This window comes from Bos taurus, chromosome 24, assembly GCF_002263795.3.
Source record: "Bos taurus isolate L1 Dominette 01449 registration number 42190680 breed Hereford chromosome 24, ARS-UCD2.0, whole genome shotgun sequence".
Classification (NCBI taxonomy): Eukaryota; Metazoa; Chordata; class Mammalia; order Artiodactyla; family Bovidae; genus Bos; species Bos taurus.
Genome location: NC_037351.1, coordinates 40,940,521 through 40,968,216, shown reverse-complemented (window position 1 = coordinate 40,968,216; position 27,696 = coordinate 40,940,521). Strand labels below are relative to the sequence as shown.

General features: G+C 44.6%; 1 protein-coding gene and 1 non-coding gene across 7 annotated transcripts in view; both read right to left on the bottom strand.

The window, feature by feature from the left end:
- Nucleotides 1–27,696, bottom strand: part of PTPRM (protein tyrosine phosphatase receptor type M) — a 665,201-nt gene that overhangs the window by 27,005 nt on the left and 610,500 nt on the right. For 4 of the 6 annotated variants that reach the window (XM_059881042.1, XM_024984488.2, XM_010818951.4 and 1 more), the window contains 3 exons: nt 15,807–15,904; nt 4,316–4,432; nt 3,587–3,637 (listed from right to left, as the gene is read on the bottom strand). In XM_059881042.1, the coding sequence (XP_059737025.1) occupies nt 3,587–3,637; nt 4,316–4,432; nt 15,807–15,904 (266 nt within the window). The remainder of the gene's footprint in view (nt 1–3,586; nt 3,638–4,315; nt 4,433–15,806; nt 15,905–27,696) is intronic. The other 2 variants (XM_024984489.2, XM_005224296.5) reach the window with 1 other exon arrangement.
- MIR2285O-4 (microRNA mir-2285o-4) lies at nt 14,436–14,513 on the bottom strand. The gene has a single exon (NR_107772.1). It is a non-coding gene; the product is annotated as a microRNA mir-2285o-4 (primary transcript).

Below are 27,696 nucleotides of genomic sequence, written 5' to 3'. Positions count from 1 at the left end.
GAGACATGGGTTCCATCTCTGGGTTCAGGAAGATCTCCTGGAGAAGGAAATGGTAACCCACTCCAGTATTCTTGCCTGGAGACTCCCATGGACAGGAAGCCTGGTGGGCTATAGTCCATGGGGTTGCAAAGAATTGGATGTGATTGAGCAATTAAGTACTTTAAATTGATTTTTATCCATTTTTTTCTTCCTAACTATGAATCTATGCAGGAAGACTGTGTTTTAAAACAAGAGTCTGTTTTGAAAACAATTACTTCCAGAATCAAGGCTGCAGGTAACCTGAGATAAAACTTGACTTTCCCCCTTCTCTCTTTCTAGCACTGTTTCCTGGACACCATCTCTGTGTTAGGCCCTGGGGGTGGTCTTACTATCTCAACACAAACCGTCCAGGAACCCTTTGTTCACCATCAGTCACAGTTTGTGGAAACTTAGCCAGGAAGAAATTTATGTGCTTTGAAAGATCAGAAGAGGCCAACAACTATATGTTCTAAAGATAAGAGTTGTCTGCTATCAGGGCGTTCATTTTCCTTGGTTTAATAACACAGAAGTGTGGAAGCTTCATTTCTCTTAGAAAATCATGCTGTTCTTTAGTTGGTTTAAGCATTAAGGAATTAAGCCGTCAGGGATTCACAAAGGAAAATCAACACTGTCATCTGCTAAATACGCTCTGTGACCTCAGAGCAAGATTCCTAGGTGGTTAGGAGCCCACATTTCCTCTTGCTGAAACCATGATGACAGTTGGCCAAAGCCTCCATCAGAAGACAAATGGTGAGGTTGTGCCACCCGAGTGCTCCCCTGGTTTACGTAGGACGACGGCACAAGGGTGGTCCCAGGAAAGGGGATAGCCTATAACAAATATTTCTTCATTCCAAAGAGGACAAGAGAGCACTTATGTCCCCGATACACTGTTAATTTTAATTTTTTTGAGCACTTCTTTTTCTAGGTTTCAGATCTAGCATCCCCAGATTCTGAACTCCATCCATCATGGGGTGGGAAAGGGGCGGCCAACTGATGCAAGGCTTATTCTCTTAGCAGGGTAAATGTCAGTGTCTGGGATGCAGCAAACCTCTTTCCAAAATAAACCTTGATCTCTAATGTGCTCACTACTGATGAGACGAGCAATGGAGTGGCTTCTGAGTCACTTCTCACTCTTGTTCACGGATGCGGCAGTTCCCTCTTATGCTGTTTTGTAATATATTTGGGGGGATAGATCATAGATGTGATTGGTGATCACAGCCCCAACATGTTGCAAGTTGATATCAAGTATATTTTTGTTTTTCATTAACAAGATTTTGTTGTTGTTCAGTTACTAAGTTGTGTCTGACTCTTTGTGACCCCATGGACTGTTGCATGCCAGACTCCTCTGTCCTCCACTGTCTCCCAGAGTTTGCTCAACAAGACTTAATGTGGTATAAATCAGTATCATCATTATATATATAAATTGTAATAAATATTAATGCTATGTAAAGGTGTCTGTATAGCCAAAGCTATGGTCTTTCCAGTAGTCATGTATGGATGTGAGAGTTGGACCACAAAGAAGGCTGAGCGCCAAAGAGTTGATGCTTTCGAACTGTGGTACTGGAGAAGACCCTTGAAAGTCCCTTGGGAAGGAGATCAAACCAGTCAATCCTAAAGGAAATCAATTGAATCTTCATTGGAAGGACTGATACTGAAGCTGAAGCTCCGATACTTTGGCCACCTTAGGTGAAGAGCCAACTCATTGGAAAAGACCCTGATGCTGGGAAAGATTGAGGGCAAGAGGAGAAGGGGCGACAAAGGATGAGATGGTGGGATGGCATCACTGACTCAATGGACATGAGTTTGAGCAAGCTCCGGAAAATAGTGAGGGATAGGAAAGTCTGGATAGGAAAGTCTGCTGCAGTCCATGGGGTCACAGAGTTGGACACAACTTAGTGACTGAACAACAACAACAGAAGGTGTGGTATTTACTTCATTCTCCTTGTACTTTAATGGGAAGGAAGATGCCTAGTAGAGCCTAATCCAGACAGTGTGCTTGATAAATAAGTGTGGGATAATGAATCCCTAGGTGCGTGTTCCTTCTGACAGGTTTCAGGCCATATTCCTGCTTTTCTGAGCCCCAGGCACCTCCTTGCAGAGGGAATTTGGTGTCTGTAGCCAACTTCCTTGCTGCCAGCATCAGTGAGGATAGATTCCCCTGACAGCTTAGATCCACAGAAGCTTTTCAGCTGTCTTCCTCTAGCCAGGATGGGCACTTTGTCATTTAACATCTGTTCAGCTCCGGGTCATCAGCCTCATGGGAAAGGAGAGAGGACCACCCCATGCAAAACAGGCATTGATCAGTTTCAAATTGCAAACCTTCCTGCTTGTTTGCAGAATGAAGCCCAAACCTATTTTTCACCTTTAGGTCCCTTGATGTAAATCCTCTCAAAATAGAATCAGAACTGCAGGACTCGCAAAGCACACACTTCACTTGGCTGTTTCTCTCTCTCTCTCTTTTTTTTTTTTAAAGTTTCCTTTCTAATGAGGAAGTTTAAAACCTACAAGAAGTGCTCCGCAGAAGTACTAACGATTTGTTTTCCTTAAAGATTCCAATTGCTGGTTAGAAAATCACTAACATGTCATTCTGATTTCCCCAAATGCTTTAACAAGCTCCTCATCCTTCCTTTCCTTCCACCAGCTCTTTGCTGGCTGTCTTAGGACTAAAATACCTGGGTGTTTCAGAAACATTTCTGTGCAGCTGGGATAGAGAACACTAAGAGGTTAAAAAAAGAGCAAAGAAACAAACAAATCCTTCCTTTAGCCACTGAGATGCATTTTCAGCTTATTAGAGAGCTGACTATTGTTCAAAGAACTCCATGTTTAAGTGATGGCTTTCGGATGATTTTTTTCTTAAAGAAAAAAAATATTCGGGGTCTTTTATCACTATCTGTTTTAATGCAGTTATTCATGAGTGCTCTTGCCAAGAGCCATACAAAAATCCTCCATATGCTTTTCTTTTTTTCCCTCCTGATTCTGCCTAAAAAGGAAAAAAAAAAAAAAAAAAAACTGACATCAAAGTGTGAGGTTCAGAACTTAAAGAATTGAGTCAACCAGAACTCCACATTCTTTGAAGTCTTCAAGCCTCCTGTCTGCTTATTAAAAAAGACAGGCTAAGGGAAAAAAAAATGCTAAATAGTACGAGAAACAGATTAAAATAAACGAAAGTCTCTTCAGCCTTGTGATTCTATGACAAATAGGGTTTTGAAAGTCAGGAGAGGTGTTAAAAACATTGGGGTAAATGAGCCAGGAAGCAAACGCTGCCATTTCTTTATTCCCCACAACTGGTCTCGTTAGTCTGGAGACTGCGTTGATATCCAGGGGGAAGAAGGGCTGGAACCAACTGCCCAAAGGTTCACTTACAACGCTGGGGTCTCTAAGGGAACCCACCACTGGGCAACTCGTGCCAGCATCGCTAGGTGCAGCGTAGGGCTTGGCTGCAGAGAACCAGCTCTGGACAGAAGCCTGGGGACTCCACAGACAACAGCAGGGGTCCCCTTCTTGGAGGACAGCAAGGCAGAGAACTCGCCGGACACATCATCTCCACTCCCCGCCCCCCGCAGCCTACCTGTGACACTTCTCGGGATGGACTGCAGTGTGCTTCTCCTCCGGGCCCTCCCTATGTCGGCAGAAAGAGGGGGGTAAGGAGATTCCCTGTTATGCTCAGAGCAGCAGCCCCATCCATGCGCATGGGATGAGCATTTGGGATGCCGCACCCGCAGGGACCAAGGGCTGAAACCAGCATGGGAGTGAGTGAATGGAGAAGCTGGTTCATGCAGAAGCATCCCACGTCTACAGAAAAAGTGTCTGTTTCCAGGCAGACACTTCCACCTGGAAAGTCCATCATCTGCATGAAACCACAGGCTGAGAAAGGCTTGAGGACGTGAAGGGTATCCAGGAGGAGTTAGAACCCGTGTCTCCACACTGATGCTAACTCAGTACCGGGGAACCCACATGGACATACAGCATGAAGGACATTTATCAACTGCCTCTGAACAAGGAGAGAGAGACGGGCTGAACAATACCAACCAGGTTGAAAAGAAAAAGGAAGTGGACACCTAGGTGTATCTTTTGGATTAGCAGCAAAATACATATTCCTATGAAATGGGAATGATTTGCTTCAAAGATGGAAGTGAGGTGCTGCAGGACCAGAAGGTAGGATGCAGTCCTGAGTCATCACTGGCTACAGCCTACCTGCGTTCAGGTGAGACCACAGATGAATTATCCCGGATAAGTTAATGAGGCTGGTATCACTAATGTCTGACTGTAGCTTTTCAAAAATAGTGTGAAAGCTTACCTTTTCAACAGCAAATGTTCTTATCACATATTCTGCCAGTAGCTCTGTTTCTATTAGGGTAACTTTAATGTCTTTATAGATCTCCGTGTCATCTGGCCAGTATTTGCAGCATTTGACCTTTAGAAAACACAAAGGAAATGAGGCTAAAGTGGGTTTTTTTTTTTTTTTTTGGAGTTCTCTAAATGATGGGTCACAGTATAATTTATAGGATACAATTTGTGCACAAAATCAGAAATATAGCTTAACTTTGTTCTTTTTAGATCACCTGTATATTTTTTTCTCTCCCCAGAATAAAACACAATTTGAGTCATGGGAGGAATAAAACCTAGGAAAATGGTCTAAAGTTAACAGATTGTATTTATACTGCAAATATCCCAGTTACAGTAACCATTCATTTCCTGTCTATTTCTACTCAGGAGTGGCCTGGAAAAATAAACTACAAAAGGTGGCTTGCAATATTTTAGCTCCTCTGAACTTTAAATTTCTTCTAGTTTTAGAAATTGATGGAACATTTTGGAGGAGACCGAGCAGGAAATTGGAGCCAAAAGTCAAGATTAGAGATTTTTTTTTTTCTGAAGAAGGCAATAACTATGTGTTTTTCTCAAGTTACAATTGCAGATTCATTTTTTGTCTAAGTAAATTCAGTGTACAAAACCTGGTGAACTCCCCGTGTTAATGATTTCTTCAGTCACCCAAGCATAAAACCTGGAGATCCTTCTCCAAAACCCAACCAAGTGCCAAGTCGAGCAAGCGGTTGAAACAGCTTTCAAATACGTTTTCCAGCTTTTTATTCCCTCCGCCACCATCTTCGTTAAGGCTCTGCTAACTTCCTGTGTGGACATCCCCTCCTCAAGAAGCTGCAAAAACCCTTCCAAGTGTGGTCCCTCTGGCACTGACTTGCTCTGCTCAGTAAACTTCTATTTCCAATGACTGCCCATGAAATTAAAGAGAAATTAACTTTGGCCTGGCATGTACAGGTCTTTTTTGTACTTGGCTACAACTAGACTAGCATCTTCATTCTTATATTTTTATTACCCTTCTTTCGAGCCACATGTATTTTATGTTCAGAGACAAGTGGTCTGCCTGATCCCCCAGCAGACCTCACGGTCCAGACTCTTACTCAGGCCCCTCCCAGTCACACAATTTGTCCAGCTGAACATTTCATCTGTTCTTTGAAGAGTATCTCAAATGCCACACCCCTTCAAAGTCTTTCCTCCATGGGTGTGAGCTCTCTGTTGATGGTCCGATAGGACGTGCCAGTTCTGTTGCTATGACACTGGGTGAGGGCCTGCTTATTACCTGCAGGCAAGCAGAGGGCTTTCTATTGCTTATTTCTGCCCCTGGGGTCCAGAGGAGCGGTCATTAGGAGAAAGGAAGCCTCCTTCCAAAGAGATGTTTGTGGGCAGCCTTCTTCGAGCAGAGGCACCTGGCTGGGCGTGTCCAGAAGCAGCAGCGGAGCCATTCTGCATCCCGCCCTCCCATCTCATCTCCCAAAATATCCTGAAATGGCTTGCCACATCTGTTTTCAGCCTACTCAAAAGCTTTCTAAATTGGGTTCACTTTAGTATCTTTTTAACTGCTTGGACTTGTGTCAAGAGGAAAGTATGTTTCCTTCTGGATGCAGGCTCTCCAGTCGGAGGAGTCGGGGCTTGAGTCGCCTCCTGGCCTTTATGTTCTGCAGACATGGATGTTTAGACCAGTGGTTACCGGGTGTCTGTTGGAGCCCAGGCGTGGAAGAACCAGATGCTCCTCTCCTCTGACCATGCTGCCCCGCTGCAGCCCAATGCTCCCCGCACGGCCTCACCACCTAAGGCACCGGACAGTCTTCAGCCCAGAATGCCAGTTACCCGGCGTCTCAGCGCCGCTTCCATCCGGCCATCACTCAGGCACCCTGTGGCTGAGGCTGCTGCCTGCCCGTCATTGTGGAGGGTGGCGGGGGTGCATGATGGGCTCCTGCCTCCAACGGGGCATGGTTGCTGGCTTTAAAATTCACAAACGTGAAACAGTACAGGAAGCAGAATAACTCCTGGATTTCTAACTGCCTTCACAAAGGGTCATTTTTAGCCAGCAGCCCAAATGATCCCATGTACAATAAAATCAGAGACCCCCGGACACTCAGGCTGTAGCTCCCAGGCTGGCCACACATTACTGTGACCTTCAGGGTGTCTTTGGAAGAGGGCATGGCAACCCAGTCCAGTATTCTTGCCTGGGGAATCCCACGGACAGAGGAGCCTGGTGGGGTTGTAAAGAGTTGGGCATGACTGAGCATGCTTGCATGCACGCAGGAATTAGGAAAGCGTCCTGTGACTTGGGGGTGGGGAGAGCTTCCCACCCAGTAGAGCTGAGAGGAGCCACAGAGACAGTTTCCAAACACTTCTCTTCCAGAGTATCACAACTGTCAGACCCAGCTCTTCCTGCCTGGACTCTGCTTTGAGACCCTGGGTTCTCATCACCGTGACCTCATCAGTGGCCAGCTCGAGGGGTAAGCCAGCAGGGGCCAGAGCCGGCCTACCCGCCCCCTGCTTCCTTATCACCCTGGCTCGAGTCCTGAAAGGAGGGAACAAGAGGCCGGCCCAGGGACTGAGAGGGACTCACTCCAGAGACGAGTGGATGGTGGCTGGGAGAGGCTGCGGACAGGTCCCAAGAGCAGAGCTCTTTGGAGGAGGGGCTCACGGTCAGTTATGCTGTCTTCAGTCTCTCCAGGCCCGGCTTCAGGGACAGATACCGAACAGACAGCCCTGAAATACTTTAGCTGTCTTGCCTCTTGGGGTGGGAGGGAGTAGGAGGGCAAGGGGCAGGAAGAAAAGACACATCCGATGGCAGCATCCTCCATTCGTATCCCTGATCACAAGTGGCTCTGTTTCGTGGATACTCCTGTATCACCAGCTCTTCGGGCGGCAGGACGGAGGCTGGGGCAGACCGTAAAGGTCTGTTTCTGTGCTCTGTGCTGGGCCAAGGACTCATTTTGATAAAGAGTCTGTGATCATGGAGGATGAAGTCAGCCCTTCATTTTGGCCACCACTGCCCCACTGAACAGATAAAACCATCGAGGAGGCGGCAGGCAGGAAAAAAGACAAAGGCACTGGTACAAGTTTTGATCCACTAAGGGATTTTCGGGCAGACTTTTTCTAAAAAGACATCCAGAGAGAGTGACCACAGTTCTATTAACAGCTGTGTCAGGGGCCAGCTGAGCGTGGCTTTGCTGGGCACGCTGTTGACAAGAGTGGGGACGTTGCAGGGAAGCACAGTGACTGAAGAGCCCTGGTTAAGAGCCACCTGCCAGCGAAGCTTCCAAGAGAACAGGTCTATAGTGTGCAGGACTTTTTGTCTTCAACAGAGATCCCACAGCAATGAGAACATTCACTCGGTTAAATATCCAGATTTCTCTGGCCCCTGTGTGATGAAGTCAGATGGAGGTGCACTTGCGTTTTTCTTGCTGACTTGTGTTGCAGCTGATGATGGGTACCGCTGAGCCTCAGGTTTCTCGTGCACAAAATGGGACTGTAGCATTGTTTTTAGGGAGACTGGAGAGTAAGTGAGACCGTCTGCCTAAAACAGTACCTGGCCTGCCCTAGGTTCCCAGCTCCTCCCTCCGACACCTGCCACATTCGGCCCTGCCCTCTCCTCTGGGAAGCACATCTGAAGCCTGCTTTAACCGCTAGAGGTCTGGATGGTGTGAATCTGGGAGAATCACTTCACGGCACCAGCAAGTCCCTCTTCAGGCTCCTGCCTCAACCTCCTCCTGCAGGGCTTCTGGTTTTCTATCTGGTCTTCCATTAGCATCTCTTAATGAAGAGATTATTCAATACTTAGAATACATACAACATCACATCCTTATCCGTAACATTTCATCTGCTGTAAAGAAACAAGTGGCCCGATGCCTCCTGTGGAATTCCAAGTGTCATCTTGCAGACCTCCCTGGTAAATGTCCTGTTCCTTTTCTCTCCTACCTAACTCGATGACAAATCATCAGCACTTTGAAGAAACACATATACCCAGGCTGCTTGTTCCTCACCTTGTTCAGCAGATTGGCCTTGACTTTTAGCCATTCCTGAAATTTAAATCATCCTGCGGAAGGATGGAGACTTGCTACCACCGAGGACAATGATTGGCGTGTGTCCCTCTCTTGGTGCCTCCATTCTTCAGTTGTAAAATGGGATAGTGCAGACTTTGCCTGTTTTCCTAGTTTTATCTTAAAGTTACAGAGGAAGGCAAGGCTTGAATCAGCTACATTAATATGATGGTTGATGGTGTATCAAAATGCAGAGGAATACTTACTGAATGAGTATAAATTCATCAAAGGTTAAGGCTATCTTTACTCAGGTCACAAAATGTCAATCTTAAATACCCAATTCGTTAAAAAAAAAGATCGATGAAAGTTCGATCTTTTTGAATCATGAGAGTTCAAGACAGAAAAATTTCAGTAATGCCTACAAAAATAATCTCTCTTCCCTTTCACGTACGAACTGGATGTCTTGGAACAACTTAAGAGATTCTGTAAAAAAACTATTATTTTGTACTGCTACATATTACCTACGTTATTATTATTATTATTTTACTATTAAACTATTTCCACATGTTATTAAGGGGAAAATCTTTCCTCTCTCTTACTTCTTCCATTGATCTTGGATCTGGTGGGTTTTTGTAGAAAAGCAAGTGTTCTTTGTATTAAGGCTCCAGGTGCACTTGGAACCTTAATACATCTTCCTTGTAGGTGAAGAAGTGAAAGTGTTAGTCGCTCAGTCATGTCCGACACTTTGTGACTCCATGGACTATAGCCCGGCAGGGTCCTCTGTCTATGGGACTCCCCAGGCAAGAATACTGGAATGGGTAGCCGTTCCCTTCTCCAGGGGATCTTCCCAACCCAGGGATCAAACCTGGGTCTCCTGCATTGGCAGGCAGATTCTTTACCATCTGAGCCACCAGGGAAGCCCATCTTGTATGTGCATTAGAGCTTATTCTGACATCCAGTGTTCATCTTAACTTTTTTCTTTTGTTACTCTTTTAGTGACACACGTGAAAGGAATTTCAAGACAATCTCTTTGGGAAGATGATAATCTTTAAAGCATCCATCAGTTCCCTTGCATCCATTATATATTGATGGGGGTGAGCATCTCTGGTTTCTTGGCTCCAAGACCCTTTACCACCTGTTATCAGAACTATTCAGGGCAGCTCAACAATCATCTTCCTACATTACTCCGAGACCTCATTTGGATTTTTAATAAACAGTTACATCCTAATGAAGTCTTCATCAAACTGACTAAATATGTTTAGAAATCATTAGCTTAAATTACCAGTGCAAAAAAGAACCTCCTTTGGGAGAGCCCCAGACTGGGTTCCCAGACTTTTGGCAGATGAATTAGTACAACAACACAGCGGAGTCGGTGGGAGTTCCTGGGAACCAGGCGTTGGATAAAGAGCTTGGGGTCCCTCCGGTGGGTTCATTAAAGAGGGAAAACAACCACAACATCCGACGCAATTTACATGCCAGGTGTGCGGCTGTCGGCAGGTGCCAAGGAAACTGACAAGCGTCCCTTCCCACAACACACGGGCTGCGGGGGATGCGCAGGGGCGACCAGGAAGCCTTAGATAATGACGGGTCCTGGCAGGTGTATGGGGGGAGCCCTGCAGGAGGGAAGTGTGGTTTCTGAGTCCTCTGCACAGGTGCTGGGACCGGAGGCCTCCTAGAGGCTCCAACAGGGGCAATTACAGCGGCCTAATGCAGGGCGCTCCGGGGCAGAGATCGGGGAAAGCTGCCGGGCTCTGACTTAATGAATCAAGTCTGTGTAAACAAACAGCGTCGGCCTGGCTCATGCCTGATTCATGAAGCACCCGCTGCTTGCAGTCAACATGGTAAGCAGCTAGTTGCTGCCCTTAAAAACCATGTCATTTTCATTTCTTCAGTGGTTTGTCGTCGCTGTTTCCAAGCGTGGAACGTGGGCATGTCGTCTCTTGACAAATGTGCAGGATGAACAATGGGAAATGGCCTGGAATGAGGTATGACCTTTTCCCAGAGGGCATGTGACCTCTTGTCAACACCCCCAGATCGCACCAGACGTTTCAAGGACAGACGCCATGAAGCACATCACTAATTGAATTCAGGCCAGTCCACGGGGCTGATGGTGGCAGGGCAGGACTCTTAGAGCTTACCACGTCCCTGCAAACTGGGTGAGGATCTGGAAGGATTTTTTTTTTTTTTTTAAATAAGCTTACCAGACCTAAAATTCCTGAGTTCTGTGAGGCTGTGGGCTTCCATTTAAGGCTGAACTTGAACCGTGGCCCCTGCTCTCCCCTTCAGCTGCACACTATTAGCTGAAGTGTCCATGGCTATTTGTCAGAAAGAATTGTTTCCATCAAAAATGTCAATAGGGGCCACCTTGCATGGGACGGGTCCTGATGGAAGGAACAGAGGCCACCTATTTATTCCAAGGCAGGCAACTCAGAGTGAAGCCTGCATCCCACTAAAAGGTGCCGCGTCCAACAGACAGTGGGCTCTAGGGTCTGCGGCTTTTTCACTGGAATAATTTCACAGCATGGTCTTCCTTTGATCTGTTAGCCAAACACCATGCTGTCCCGATCTTTCCTTAAAGAAAGAGGGTTTATCATATGAGAACAGCTCATATCTAGTCACTGGGTCCTGAGACAGCACATTTTGAAATTTCAATTAAGCAAAAAATACGCACATGCCTTTATTTAAAGAAAAATCCAGTAGTGGTTGTTATTTTTAATAATTACTTACTTTTCAAAATAATTTATCTTGGGATTATTTTAACTGAAGTGAAGTGAAGTTGCTCAGTCGTGTTCAACTCTTTGCGACCCCATGGACTGTAGCCTACCATGCTCCTCCGTCCATGAGATTTTCCAGGCAAGAATACTGGAGTGGGTTGCCATTTCCTTCTCCAGAGGATTTTAAGTGAGCTCTGATGCAAATATGTTGTTGTTCAGTCGCTAAGTCGTGTCTGACTCTTTGTGACCCCAGGGACTGCAGCACACCAGGCTTCCCTGCCCTTCACTAGCTCCTAGAGTTTGCTCAAACTCATGTCCATTGAGTCAATGATGCCATCCTACCATCTCATCCTCTGTTGCCCCCTTCTCCTCCTGCCTTCAGTCTTTCCCAGCATCAGGGACTTTGCCAGTGAGTTGGCTCTTCACATCAGGTGGCGAAAGTATTGGAGCTTCAGTTTCACTATCAGTCCTTCCAGGGATATTGAATATTCAGGGTTGATTTCCTTTAGGATTGATTGGTTTGATCTCCTTGCTGTCCAAAGGACTCTCAAGAGTCTTCTTCAATACCACAGTACAAAAGCATCAATTCTTCAGCACTCAGCCTTCTTTATGGTCCAACTCTCACATCTACACATGACTACTGGAAAGACCATAGCTTTGAGTATACATAAAATCTGGTAAATAACTCAATGAATATTGTTATCGGGAAAGCAAAGCAGTGTGAAGCAGTCTCCATATCTCTTCCTCCTCAGCACACGAGGCAGTCAACACGTGTGTGTGAGATGAGTGAGGACTCAGAATCAATCATACATTTCAGGGGAAGAAACAGGTAAAACACTGAGCTGGGCTGTTTCGCAGTGAACCTGGTGGATACCAACTGCTGTAGGTGGGGCAAATTCTCCTTTGTTAGCTTTGCTGGGCATTTCCTAAGCTCTAGGAGGGAGAGACCACAAATTTATAATGCTGTCTCCTCCCTGAAAGGAGTTTGTTGCTTTTATGGCAGAGTTGAAAATTTGTTTTTTTCAGTAGTCATTACTGCTTTTATAGGAAACTACTGATTTGGGGGTGAAAAGGTAATTTATTTATTTTTAAGTATTTATTTATTTGTTTACTTATTTGGTTGTGCCCAGTCTTAGTTTCAGCATGTAGGATCTTTAGTTGTGGCACATGGGATCTAGTTTCCTGGCCAGGGATGGAACTTGGGGCCCTACATTGGGAGTATGGTCTTAGCCACTGGACCACCTGGGAAGTCCCAAGGAAGATAATTCATAAATGCCACTAGAGGTCTCAGTTGTGCTGGAGAAAAGGTAAGGGTTACCTTAATACTTACGTTTAGGAAGTCCTCAGAATGGGGCGGGAACTTCTCTAACCACCTGCCATCTAGAGACTCATTTAATCTTTACAAAATCCCTATAAAACAGTGGCATGATATCTACACTGCCCAGGTGGGGGCCAGTGGTGGGGAGCTCAGCGACCCCTTCTAGGCTGGTCATACAAGGAGCTCCCCGCATCCCCCCAGGCCAGCTTCCCTGCTCTCAGCATCTCCCAAGAGACAGGGAATCCAAAGGCGTAAATGGCTTTTACACGGTTGGCAGTAAACCTGTGCTTTTTCAGTTTTTATACTTTACCTAATAGTCCCGTAGCTTCTCCCCTCTTGTCTCATCACTTTACTAATATCCTTTACAGAAACGTTTACATTTTAACGGTCAATTTTCCCTGTCCTTTTCTTATGGTCTCTTTGAAACACTTCTAAAACAAAGGACATAAATGTGCCCTCCATATTTTCTTCTAAAAGTTTTAAAACATTTAAAACTTTTGGTTTTATTTGGTATTCAATTTGGGGCTTTTCTTTTAGTTTGGGGCTTTTCTTTTAGTCCACATGAATAACCAAAAGTGCCAGTTCAACTGATGGAAAAGCTCATGTTTTTCCCACTAATTACACATTTTCCTACAAATGCCTACATCAACATCTGGGCTCTCATTTTTTGATCTGTTGATATATTTATTTCTTCCTGATTCACGGTGTCTATCATTTCCCCTTTTGCTATGTTCTTATCTGGTTTTGATATCAAGGTTATACTAGCCTCTTAAAATGGGAAAATAATCTCTCTTTTTCTCTTCTCAGAATAATTTTTATAAGATTTGAGTTACCCATTCCTTGAGTATTTAGCAGAATATATCTATAATACAATTGGGAGTAATGCTTTCCATGGGTCACTTTTTAACTATAATTCACTTTTTAAATAATTTTTGTCTCTTCAGAATTCCTGTTTCTTTTTGAGTCAGTTTTGGAAAATCAAATTTGTTAAGATAATTGTTGATTTTATCTAAATTTTCAAATTTATTGTGATTCATATTATCTGTTATGTTAAAAATGTATCATATTCCCACTATTTGTTATTTCTGATTTCTTTTCTTCTGATTGCCAGATGGTTGTCAATTTCATCAGTCCTTCCACAAAACCTTTTTGATCACGGTGATCTTTATTATTGTTTCTTTGATTTTTATTTAATAACGTTCTGCTCTGCTGTTACTGTTTTCTTTTTTTAGTTTACCCTGTTCCTCATTTATCTTCTTGAATTAGATGCTTAATTAGTCTTCTAATAACAACCCTGAAGAACATAGATATACTTTGGGTACCATTTGCTTGGCATCCTACACGTTTACTACATGATGCTTCATGATTCACAGTTCTAAGTATTTTCTGAGTGATATGAGGGTGTTGTGCTTTGACCCGTGAATTAGTGGAAGTGTTTTCTCACCAGAGCCTAAGTGAGGACCCATCTGCCTCTGTCAGTTCCCTGTTCTGGTGCCCGGCTGGCTTCCCTCTCCTTTGCCCCTCCCCTATTTCCCCCTTGGCCCTTTATCTGAGCATCTACCCTTTGTGAGTTTAGGTTTCATGTGGCCGTCTCAGTTCAAATTCTTAGCACTGTACATGTCCAAGGTGTTACCTCCTGTTCTTGGTGGGCTTTAGAACTCAAGATCCAAGCTCATGAGACTAAAGCCCTACCCCACTTGTCAGGACCCATGGGCACCATTACGTCAGCCTCTAGTGGGAGCCTGTTGCCCCCTCCCCCCTTTCTCTGGTCTCTAGTCCTTGCTTCTTCTCTGTTCTCTAGTAGTTTACTTTCTTAAGAGCTAAGTGAAACATTTTTAACATTTATGTTTACATATACATTTATATTTTATATTAAATACATTAAAACTCATTTACATTTTATCTACAATTTCAGGATGTTTGTAAGAGGAGGATTTTCAGGTTCTTTGGCTTGTCATCTTTGCTAGAATTTTAACTATCCCACTTTTTAAGTCTCTCTTCTTCCTGGTTTGTGCTTCCTGAGACCTTCTGAAAATCCATTTGTAAGAACAGCTTTATTGAAGTGTAACTGATGTACTGAGTTGGCCCAAAAGTTCGTTCGGGTTTCCGTAGGATATTAAGGAAAAGCTCGAATGAACTTTTGGGCCAACCCAATACAGACACCTTCAGGCGCACAACTGGATGGCTTCTGACATAGTGAATGCCCTTGGTACGATCACTACAACCCAGGTCAGGGGCAATATCCACCACCTTCTGCGGTTTCTTATATGCCTTTGGGCTTTGTGCATGTGTGTGTGTGTGTGTGTGTGTGTACTGAGAGCACTTGACATGAGGTCTACCCTCTTAACAAATTAAGTGGGTGACGCTGTATTGCTGACTACAAGCAAGCTTTGTACAGCAGATCTCTAGAACTTGTGCCTCTGGTGTAACTGAGACCTTATACCCACTGAACATCAACCCCAGCTTCACCTCCCCCAATCCCTGGCACCCACTCCTGCACTTTCTGCTTCTGTGACTTGACTCTTCTCTATCACTCACGCCTATGGGTGGAATAGTCCAGTGCCTGCCCTGTTTAAGTGGCTTACTTCACCTGACCTGACATCCTGCAGATGCAACCGAGTTGTCAGTGGCAGGATTTCGTTTTTAAGGCTGACAGAGAATCTTACGAAACAACCCCTCTATCACTTCTGCCCCTAATATTTCAATTGGAGGCTAATCTCTAGGCGCAGAGTAAATCTCACAATGTCAGTGTCTCTAAGAAGTGACAGTCCTTCAGCAGAACCATGGAAATGGCCTCACTGTTCAGCAGAGCAGCTGCATCCTGTGTGTCTTCTCTCTTTCAAATTCCCCTTTGGGAATAATCCTGTTGAATCCTATGACCGAGATCTTAACTACTGAAGAATTTCCTGGTTAAATAAAAATAGCTCATCTGCAGTTAATACAGATGAAGCAACCCAAGGCCTCGGGGGCGGCGTGTGGTCCCCACTTCACAGGTCAGGAGAGGGAGGAAAGGGACGATCTAAGCGAGAGGAGATGCTGGAATTCTAAGCCTGGGATTGACTCTGGGCTTCCGGCTGTTCTCAGGGAGGACTCTCCCCCAGGTGGGGAGTGCAGGCCTGCCTCCTGGGGCTCCCCTTGTGCTCTGACACCCAACCACCAGCCCGCGTGCGTCACTACGTTTTTGTGTTGTTGTGTGCTCAAAATATCCGGGTAACAACTGCTTTTAAATCCTGAGTGCCTTTCCTGTCTGTTGCTATCGCAACACATGAAAGCAATTCAGGCTATGTTTACTGATAATGTATAAGCAAGGACAGCAAGCCAGAGGAGGAGCCTAGTGGTTAGCATTTTCGGAAGGACACAACACTGCATCCAGGGCTGGCTCCTGCCCTCCTTCACACAGGTGTCTAAGGAAGGAACAGATGACTGGGAGGCGGAGAGGCCACTTACCCGCCCCACTTCCACCAGGTTGGTCACCATGACGATGCTCGCTGTGTTCTCGTGCCACACCATCCTCCAGAAGTCAGATATCGTCTCCTGCATCGGCCCTGCAGCAAAACACAGCAGAGACGTTTGCTGTCTTTGGGAGCTTGCACCTGCGGCACTTCTGCAGCTCACAAAGAAATCTCCGGACAGCCGCAGGCAGTCCCTCATCCCTCTCGGTGGACAGAGCTCTCCCTTCTAGTGCTGATGTGGCGGTGGGGGGCACTCTTCCTATAATAGCACCCTTAGAAACACAGGATTTTTCACTCATGGCTTAATTTTCTCATGTCATCCAACGCATCTGTATTTGAGCCCTTTTTGCCCTTCTTAAATGACTGCTGTGAAAGAAAGTTGTTTCTTCATCATCTAGCTATTTATCTCTATAATACTCGAGAGTGTGATTTAAAAAAAAAAAGGGGTACCATCCCTCTTTCTGCTAACAACTGGCGATATCCAGGGAAGCAGTCTATAGAATGAAATGAGCCTCTATAGGAAAGATGGCCTTTTCTGGTTTCTAGTATTTTTCTTAATCTGTGCTATCTGTCAAATTAATCTTTTCTAGAATTTTCACCTAACACCTTCCAGCGAGTTCGGAGTTTCGAGCACTTGTACTTCCTGTCACTGACCATGACCTGCTTTCCCAGCTCCTGGGATCTGAGCATTAAGGAGCTCTTTTTATGGACTGGAAAAAAAGAGGGAAAATCTGCCAGTGCTATATACACTGTAAAGGCACAGAAAGCTGGAATTTAAACTTTCTTTAAATGTAGATTTTTTAAAAAAGACCCAAACTCTATGTTCAAACATGTTTGAGGGTCTCCATGTAATAGAATAAATCTTTTTTGGATAAATCTTCATGGTTCCTATTTATTTCAGTGTGTCAGTAATACATAATTAAAAATCTAAGGTTAATTAGCATATTAGCCTTTTCTACTAAAATTACAAAGGACTTATCTCTGACTACTCCCAATTTACATGCAATTTTTCTATAGTGTTTATCACTTTTTGAAGCCCACCATGGATGCTATTTTAATACAATGTTTATATTTTCACATTTGTCAACTTCTTTGCTCCCTTTCAAACAATTTTAGAACTTTTGTCTAGCTCATCTTTTAATTTTTCACAATCATCAAATATATTCTTCAGGAATTTCTTAAGGTTCTGCTGGTGGCAAGCTCTCAGAATTATTTGCTGAAAACATATCTAGACAGTTCTATTGGGTGCGTATCTCTAGAGTGACGTTTACTCTATGGCTTCCATTTTAACAGCATAAGTCTTTATACGACCAGTAGACATGTGGGGATAGGAGAGGAGGACGCCGTCAGAGGTGGACAGGCTGGACAGCTGTGCTCTTGGATCTGGATGTTGTAGATGCCCAGGTTTGGAGTGTGAATATGTGAATATGTGAGTTTGGGATCTGCCTCTGGCTTTGAACCGACTGTGTGATGTGGAGCAAGTTACTTGGTCATGAAAAAAGACAAACAACCCAATTTACCAATAAAAATGGGCAGTGCACTTGAACAGACATTTCTCTAATGCCCATCATCATTAGTCATTAGGAAAATGCAAACCACAGCCACAGTAAGATACCATCTCATACCCCCTGGGATGGTTATAATTAGAGAAAAAAGCCAGAAAATAACACTGCGACCTTAGTATCTGCATCTCTCTTTATCTACATACTGATTTCAGGAACATGGCTGAGGGTTATTTTGAGAATCTGTGGAATGAGCACTGACTCAGGCATTTTATACAGTCACATGTCAGAACAAAAACCAGGTGCAAAAAAACCCCCAAAACAACAATAACCCAAGGTGCATTTACATTAAAATAGAATGAGAAATGGAGAGGATAAACTGGAGGTATATTTAAAGCAATTTGGGCTGTAAGTTGATCAATTTTTAAGCCAGATGATGGCTACGTGAAGATTCATTGTACAATTCTGTCGATTTTTGTTCATATTTGAAGTTTTCTATGTCAATATTAAAAAAAAAAAATCTCACCAAGAGATATATTATCATTGACTGTAGAATCTGGTCAGTAAAAACAGAGATATTTCTCCACAAATTATTTTGCAGAAATCAGTAGGTTAAGCCATAGGTTAGGGAGAAGAACTTCTAATCTTCGTTTGCCTTACAAAATGAACATTACGGAAATTAAAGCTTCTAAAGCCCAAGGCCATAAAAGAGCTGAAGATGCAAAAAAACAACAGAAAAGCCAACAAAGAAACAAAAAAAAGGGTGCATTTAAAGTTATTTACTGATGGTCACTTGCTGGCTGAGCAAAGGGGGCATACCTGGCCCCTTCAGTCACTGCCCGTTCCTCTTGACCAAGTATCAGTTTCTCCTTTTTCTTCTTCCTCACTGTCAAGCTTCCTTCCCTTTTCTCTGAATACAAATGTCTACTGTTCCTCCTGCTGCCGTGACGACACTCTTCCCCTCCTCGTGAGAACCCCTCCACCTCCTGAGCCTCTGCGTCGAGTCCCTTTATGGGACCTTGAGCGCTGCCCCCCACGAAGCTTTGCCTGCTGCTTGCCCCGTCCCTTGGCGTGTGCGTGCCATTCTCCTGATGGACGGGCTGAAGATTTCAGTGACTTCAGTCAAGGTTACCGGGGACACAAGTAAACATCGGATCTCATCAATCACTACGCTTCCAGCTCACGGGAAGAGAGGTGTCTCCATTGTGTACTTAACGGCTTGTTACTTATTCACAAGGAAAAAATAACCTCAGTCCATCTTTGTGCAGACACACACAGTCTCTCCACTGCGACCCTGAAACAAAGGAGTGACACTCTTTGCTTCCGCCGGACACACAGGCCTGTGCCACCTGCTCTGAAACTTCCAGAACCAGTTCTGATGACAATGGCTACTGTGGATGAATCTGGTGCCCCAGCATTGCAGATGCATGTGCTTTCAGAAAGAAATCTTCCTCTCCCCTCAGTGCCCAACAGAGACATTCAAGGCTGGGCAAGTTCCCAGGTACAACTCACTGGCCTTTTTTCGACTCTAGAGCCCCTGTGATCACTTATCTCAAGTTCCCCTGGGAGGAAGGAACGAGGCTGTCGTGCTTATTGCTCTTTCCTTAGGGTCCATGGAGTACCCAGCACAGAGCATGGGCTCATAAATACATGAATGAATGAGTACTTCTGTATGCATTGCTATAAACCATATTATTTACTATTAAAGTGTTATATTAAGAGTGTGGACTCTTTGCCACCCCATGGACTGTAGCCTGCCAGGCTCCTCTGTCCATGGAATTCTCCAGGCAAGAATAATGGAGTGGGTAGCCATTCCCTTCTCCAGAGAATCTTCCCCACCCAGGGATCGAACCTGGGTCTCTTGCATTGCAGGTGGATTCTTTACCATCTGAACCACCAGGGAAGCCCCATAAAAATATTAAGTACTATTAATAGATAATACTTGTAGGAGTCTCTTTCTTGACATCTTTTGGAGATTATCTGTAGAAGCTTGAAAGAACACTGCCTCTAGTTCTTCCTGATTTATTATAAAGGGGGGCATCTTTTGCGAGGGCTTCTTTAGAGTGAGCGTGAGGGTCCCCCGGTCTCCAGAATGCTGCCAGGCAGTGCTGCAGAAGCTGGTTCCAACCGCTGAGCCGGTGGCTCCTTGGAGTCCCCCTGCTCCCAACACTTTCCCTCCAATCTCAACCCAATCCATCATTTGGAGCCTGAGTGCAATTCTGGCTTCCACCAACGGTTCTCAACTCTGGCTGCATATTATAATCACTGTGCAGCTTTACAAAATTCTGATGACCTAACCCAAGAGTTTCTGGGTTTACTGGCCTGGGAGGGTTGGTCTCGTGGGGAAGGACCACAGAGAGTCAGCATCCAGGCATTTGGCTACATCTCTGACCTGTCAGGTGGTCTTGTTCAGAGGTGGAACACCCAAGATCTGTGGCTTTTGAATCTACTGAACAGTCTAACCCTCATATAAGTTCTTCGAATCAAGAAGTCCCAATTCTTTCTGATTTAGAAGGAACTTGACTCATAAGAGGGGGCTCCTCTGGTGGTTCAGACAGTAACGAATCCACCTGCAATGCAGGAGACCTGGGTTTGATCCCTGGGTCAGGAAGATTCCCTGGAGAAGGGAATGGCAACGCACTCCAGTATTCTTGCCTGGAGAATTCCATGGACAGGGTAGCCCGGAGGCTATGATCCACGAGGTTGCAAAGAGTCGGACATGATCGAGTGACTAACGCTTTCACTTTCACTCATAAGATATCATCTAGGAACATGGCTGCACCATTTTACTGAGGGGCAAAGCAGTAGTCAAGGTGACACAGGTTTTTTACGATGTTTACTTAACTACTTTCGGGGTATCTTCAAAGCAAAGGGCGTGATCCATGGAGAGGTCACTGGTGACTGCTCTCGGGGTGGACAAACAGCTAAATTCCTATGACAAGGAATCCAAAACAGCAGGCAAAGGATGACATAAACCCTGTCCCTCCGGCATCAACACCTGGGATGACAACCCTGGAAGGTATCTGGTTTCTGCAGTTGCTGGCTGGGTAGGGGCCCATGATCAGTGTGGCTACGCTTTTACAGACGTTGGTACAATAGGCGGGAAGGTTATTCTCAGCAGCTGTCCTAGGGGGACCAAAGCATTTGAAAGTAAGGTCTTGAAATTTCAATAGCATCAGGCCGGCACTACATCCCATTTCCCTGATGACCATCGGCACACATAGACCTCTCTTGGCAGAGAAGGAGACATGCAGATGGGTGATTCTTACACCACCCAGCCCCCAGGGGAGCAGCAACAAGAAGGGGCAGAAAGAATGAGAGCAGAATAAAAACAATGAAAAGCCATGAGTGAAAGACATCCAAGGATGGCTCTATTGTGTGAGACTATTTCTCCGGCTCATGGGCAGTGAGAGATATTAAAAATTACAATGTCAAGGTCTTGATAGATGCCTCTGCCCTCTCCCTTTCACATTCTCATTTCTATGCAGTATGTTTGCTGCGTTAATTAGAGCCACAGGAAGTCAAGGTCCTTGGAGCTCACAGTGACGCACGCGAGTTTTTGGAAGGGAAGAAAGAGTTCAGATATGCCCCAGTATTCCACTGTAAACAGGATAAAACCTAACTTCTTTTGAGCTCTTCCTATTTCTCAGGTCTCCTTTGAGTGTCTTACAAGATATATTATGTCATTAATTTAAAAATCACAGCCCTACTTAATAGGCACTACTATTCCCCCACTTGGGTGGCTCAGCTAGTAAAGAACCTGCCTGCAATGCGGGAGACCAGGGTTCGATCCCTGGGTTGGGAAGATCCCCTGGAGAAGGGAATGGCTACCCATTCCAGTATTCTGGCCTGGAATATTCCATGGGCTATATAGTCCATGGGGTTGCAAAGAGTTGGACATGATTGAGCGACTTTCACTTCACATTCCCCCACTTTACTGGAAGGACACTGAGGCAGAGAGAAGTCAGCAGAGTTGTCCACGGGGCTGAGCCTGAGGTCTGGCCCCACCAGTCACAACGCTGCCAGGTAAGCATCCACGGGCATGACAGGTGCACGTGTACAAGTCATCACGATCCCAGCAAGAATAAAAAAGAAGGAACCCACCGTCAACCACCTTTTAAACGCATTTTTTATGACATCAATGTTCTTTCAAGAGTCCCATGATCCCACTGCTACAGAATAAAGTCCAAGTTCATGAACACGGCCCCTCCCAAGTTCAGGTTCATGAGCACTGCCCTCCTTGGCAGTCCCAACCTCCCCTATACCCAAGCGTTTCTAGAACCCAGCACATCCTGGTTTACTCCCTCCATCCCCCACCATCCCAGTCCAAGCCACGTGCCCCGAATGACGAGCCCAGCCTCACACTCGGCCCCCCTCACTCTGTTCTCTCCATTTCAGCCACAGCTCACCTCTGCAAAGTGTCATTTTCCTGCTTAAAAACCTTCCAAGGGGTTTCCACTGAGTAAATCCCAGATTCTTGAATAAGGCAGACTGGTCCCCCAGTTCTGTGCCTGGACCAGGTCTCCACTCTTGGCTTTGGCTGTTGCAGGTGCTGTGTCCTTGGGACCCCCTGCAGGATCCCCCACCAGGACCCCTCTGAACTTGATTCACTCATTCACCCCCTTCCCAGCTCCTGAGGGAGATCTGAGGGTGTGACCTGTATCCACAGGTGAGCCTGCTGCATGCCAGGATCCTGGGATGGTGAGGGTGCCACGGTGAATGATGGCAACACAGCCCCTGCTTCACAGAAGCTTGAGGCTCTACCAGGTGCAGATAAGGCAAGAACACGCCACGTGTGCACATAAAGTGTGGTGAGGTCAGCAACCCTGGACTCCTAACTTTCAACGGAGATGTGCACACCTCTGCAGACACACGGATATTTTCCAGGCGGGATGTGGATAGTTTCCAAAATAGTATTAATAATTTCTATACACTCAGTGGCTTTATGGACTCTGCCTATACTGATCTTTACGAGAAGGAGTCTAGGAACAGGGGTCTTTCTCAAACATGACAAAGTCCTCACTCGTCTCCACTATTACTACGGGGCGCTGCCCAGGTGAAGAGACCTGCAAGTGTGAGACTGAGGGATGGACAGAAACACGGACTGCAGAAACCCACAACGCTCCCGCCTTCTCTTATGAAACGTATCTCTGTGAAGGACAAAATCTGGTGTTAAAAATGGGATATTTTGGTTCATGCTGAGATGTTCTGAATTCACAACATCCAAAGTGGCAGAGCCTGGGAACATTTATTCTTTTAACTGCAGCTGGGCTGTTCTGTGGGACCCCTGAAGTTTTCCTGGATACAACCCATGGATGAAAGTTTCATGTGTTTTCTTTCAGATTTGGCATGCTTTAATCTTTAAGGTGATTAAAGTCTATTTATTGTACTATCATAAAATATTTATTCTCATTTCTTCCATCCTCATTTTACCTTAGAAAATAATTTAATATTGTCTATCTCCTATTAACAAGTAAACTTACATAAACTTATGATGAAAATTTTAGATAGCAACTTAAAATGTTCAAAGTGGGTACATAATTTTTTCAAACTTCTTTTGGGGATTCACAAGCAAAACCATTTGAAGACCATTGTCAGCCTGTGACGTATTTATGCCTGCGTGCATGCATGCTAACTTGCTTTAGTCATGTCCAACTCTTTGTGACTCTATGGACTGTAGCCCAACAGGCTTCTCCATCCATGAGATTCTCTAGGCAAGAATACTGGGTTGCAATGCAACCCACTCCAGGGGATCTTCCCACCCAGAGATTGAGTCCGAGTCTCTTATGTCTCCTGCATTGGCACGTGGGTTTTTTTTTTACCACTGCTGCTGCTGCTGCTGCTAAGTCACTTCAGTTGTGTCCAACTCTGTGCGACCCCATAGACGGCAGCTCACCAGGCTCCCCCGTTCCTGGGATTCTCCAGGCAAGAACACTGGAGTGGGTTGTCATTTCCTCCAATGCATGAAAGTGAAAAGTGAAAGTGAAGTCGCTCAGTTGTGTCTGACTCATAGCGACCTCATGGACTGCAGCCCATCAGGCTCCTCCGTCCGTGGGATTTTCCAGGCAAGAGTACTGGAGTGGGGTGCCATCACCTTCTCCCACTAGCACCATCTTCATCACTAGTGCCACCTGGAAGCCAGTATTTATGTCTACAGTAGTCAAAGTCAGGAGGAAGTTGTATTTCTTCTTGCAATATTGTTTTTCCTGCAGTGCTGAACTGTAGAGTGGATGTGACTTTGCCGGGGGGAATATGGGGGGCAGGCCCTTGGGTGGAACGTCCAGTACTGGTGACTCAGTGCCGCCTGATGGGGGAGGGGACACACGTGGAGCCATCTTCAGAAAGAATGCAAAAATTTTACAAAAAATTTGGGTTCAGATTTCATGAGTAGTAGAAAAACACAACTAGGAAGAAATCTTTTAGATGGAAAGCCTGCCTTCCAGGAAGAATGCAGAGGAGGAAGTGTCTGGTTGTCTCAGGCTGACGTGTGATGAGGTGTCTACAACCATGAGGAAGAAAGAGGGAGGAAGGGAAGAAGGAAGAGGGGGAAGGAAGAGGGCCCAGAGGAGGGGACCCAGTGGGCTGGAAAGCTGAGCCAAGTATCCAAAGGCCAAGTCCAGAGGAGCCTCTGAGCTCCCCGAAGGTGCAGATGGATGAGTGTCCAGAAAGGACGGATCTAGCCTACTGAACAAAAGCTCCCAGGAAACAGGAAAACACTGACTAAGAACAGCAAACAACAGTAAAGAGACATCTGGGCAGAGAGTCCTGGAACCCCAGGGCTCACAGCACGTGGCTCCCAGCGGTGATTCCGGGACAAGAAGGTCACGCGGGCTGGGCAGGCGGTAGGGTCCCCTCTGGCCTCCCCAGTGCCACTTGCCAGGCTCCAGGTGTGGAGCAGGGTCTCGGGCCTGATCTGGGTGGGCTCAGGAACTGGTGGGTCATGGACGAGCTGACCTTTGAGTCAGACTGTGGATGACGGGGGCTGCCCTTAGAGGGCAGTTCTGGATAAAACCGAGCAGGAGTCTAGCACAAGACTTGTGGTGTCAGCAAAAAGGCCAAGGGCTCTGGGCGCTGGCCGGGCATGGCCCGCGTCAGGCTCTGGGGCTTCTGGCTCACTCCATCGGAGGAGAAGGCCCCGATGGTGGGACACCGAATGGAAAACAGGGGTCTAGGATTTATGCATTCATTTTCAAGCTCTTACTCATAAATAAAACTGGCCCTAAATTTCTGATCCATTATTGTTCACTGCTGCTGGAGATAATCTACATAAAGTATTATGAAGTCAGTTACTCAACGTTTGGAGCATTAGACGTCCCTTCAGCGGCTTCTGAGTAAGTTTTTATTACAAACCTTTACATGCTTTTTCACTATGATGCTTCCGTAACACTTACATTTATAATTTTACATTTAGTAGCCTTTCATTTTTGCAGTAGTGAAATGTAAAAGTTAAAATATGCCACCATGCTTTACGGACTGAATCTGGTACGTCGCAAAAGGCATAAGGGCGACACAGAAAACAGTCGGCTTTCACATTAATAATTAATAAACCTTAACAACACTTATTTGATAGGTGCATTGGCTTTCCCCTGAAGCTAGATAAGCAAAAACCATGGAATTTTTATGAATAATTTTTGGTTTCAGCTGCAGAAAAAGAGAAGCAAAGCTGAGATGGCTGGTTGCATGGGATTCAATCTGTTTATTTTCCTGAATTGTTAAGAGCATCCCTGTCCCCCGATTATCATTTAAAAGGAACAACAAAAATCAACTAAGGATTTTGAAGCAAACACAGAATTATTCTATGATGGGGAAAACATGAGAATACATTATGTAATCTCAACTCAAAAATATAACTGGCAGCGTTTTCTAAGGGCAACTCTTATGTGAAACACCCTTCATGTCCAGAATTATAGAATAAGGATGTTCACCAGTCTACTAGAAATTTTACTTAGTGACCAGTCCAGTGGAATTTCAATTTGAATGTAGTAAAAAGAAGAGAAATTTGGCATTGGCGCTATTATGAAATATGCCTTGCTAAGAAGTAGTGTCAAACGTGATGACTAAATTGATGATGTCAAATAGTGCTTTTTTCCTTTCTTTTCCTTCCTCCCTCTTTTCCTTTCTTTTTTGTTACTATCTTTCCTATATTTACGTGGCTGTCACACAATAACAAATCCCTTTTTACACAGCCCAAGTCTTTCTTTTTTTAATTTTCTACTTGTTTTCCTTTCTTTTCCTTTTTAAGTTGAAGCACAGTTGATTGGTGAGCAGGAACTTGCTGATCACCCTGTTTCTCCTGAATTGGCTCACAAGGTACGTGTACTCCTCTCACATCTGAGAAAACTCGGCATCTACCGTGTGTGCTGCTTCCGCCCTCTGGGACATACCATTCTCACAGATGGTACACTGCACTCAAACCATGCCTTAAAATTCTTTCAGACTGAAACAAGAAAGTGTGCCAATATGAGCTGCGCAAATATCCGTGGGTTTCTCTAGATAACTAGTCATGGGATGTCGGTTTTCAGGTGCAGCACAAGAACATAAGAAATCCTGATTGGACCCCAAAAGATCATGTCAGACTTCCTTATGAGAAAACTGGTATAAACCAAACACTAATGGACAGGTTACATATAAAATCGAAAAGAGCCTGGAAATCTTTGTAGTGTCTGTCATAACCCTTCAATCTCTGGCTCTTTTCTGGTTAATACTCTGACTCTCATCTTATTCACTTATTCAGCTAGAAGTAATTATGAAATATTTAAGAACAACAGAGAATAATATAGTAGGCATTATTTAATATGGGGCTTCTCTGATGGCTCAGAAGGTAAAGAATCTGCCTGCAACGCAGGAGACCTGGGTTCGATCCCTGGGTCTAGAAGATCCCCTGAAGAAGGGAATGGCTACCCACTCCACTATTCTTGCCTGGAGAATTCCATGGGCAGAGGAGCCTGGTAGGCTACAGTCCATGGGGTTGCAGAGTCGGACACAACTGAGCAACTAATACTAGCACACTAGCATGAATAAAGATATGTTAAATAATACCTACTATATTCCAAAGAGATGCCAGGAACTTCCTATTTAATTCTAATCGTCACCTTACCATTTTTCATCTTTGTGTTGTCTAGTATCTTAGTTCCAATATGAGTTCATCCTACCTTGATTAGTCATTATTATAGTTTCTTTTCTGTTATAATTTTCTAATAGCTTTCATAATTTTTATTGTGGTTTTCCTTAATTTATTTTTATAAGGACAAAGTTCATGCATTTCCATACCACTTTTAACTATGTCTCAAGTCAACAGCAAAAACAGATAAAGAAGCACATTTCCAAAAAAAGTAAACTTAAAATGAGTCATGTATTCTGAATACCCTCTTTCTTTCTCTTATCCACTACTTTAAGACCTTGAAACAAAAATAAATGAAAATAGTGGCTTTGAGACCAAAGTTTGAAATGATATTTTTAGAAGTTTTCTTTTTTCTTAAACAAAAGCAATGGGTTAAAACTAATTTGTATGAGACATTTCAAAGGAAAAAATCTACAAGACCATCCTTAAATTATTTCTGATACACAAATAGTCCTAACCATTTAGATACACTCAAGTGTTAATAAAATCCTGAATAAAGGCTAAAAAATAAAAAGTCATATTAGAAATAACATTGGTGCTCCCATAGCACATCTGCCATGTGATGATTTAAATTGCTAACAGGGTTTTGTTAAAACCAACAAACATATTTTTAATTATAAAACACTGACATACTCAAAATTAAGAGATTCTTCAATGTGGTACCAATGTTCTCAACGTTAAGAAAACTTACAACAAAATCTCTGTTAGAAAAGAAAAGCAGAATAAAATTAGTCTCTGTGTTGCTAGAAAATTTGTTTTGGAAACTTGCTAATAAGTTATTGGAAAAATTGTTACTATCCCTTTCACTTTCCTCTGTGCGAACAGGGGGGCTTGGGGTGTGGGGTCAGGGTGGGGTCACCTGCAAGGACTCAAAGCCACAATTACCTCCTAGTGTAATGTTTGCATTTGATTATTTGCATGTAAATGTTTCGTTGGGTTTTTTATTTTAAAGAACATATTAACCATGATAATGTTATTGCACTTTAAAAAGAACACTAATTTTAAAAATCACTGTACACACATCAATGATGGACTCCATGGTCTTTCTCTTAAGCTAATGTGCAGGGATCAAGGAACCCCCACCTTTCCTGGGCCTCCACTATGTGATGCTGATCCCAGTGGCCTGGAGCAAGAATTCCTCTTTCTCCAGCCCTACTCTGTCTCCCAGCTTCCTGGTGCAGATTGGCCACTTTGAGGCATCTGGTCAGCCAAACAGAAGCTGGAGTCTGCCTTGCCGGCTCCACCCAACACAGGCTGCAGAA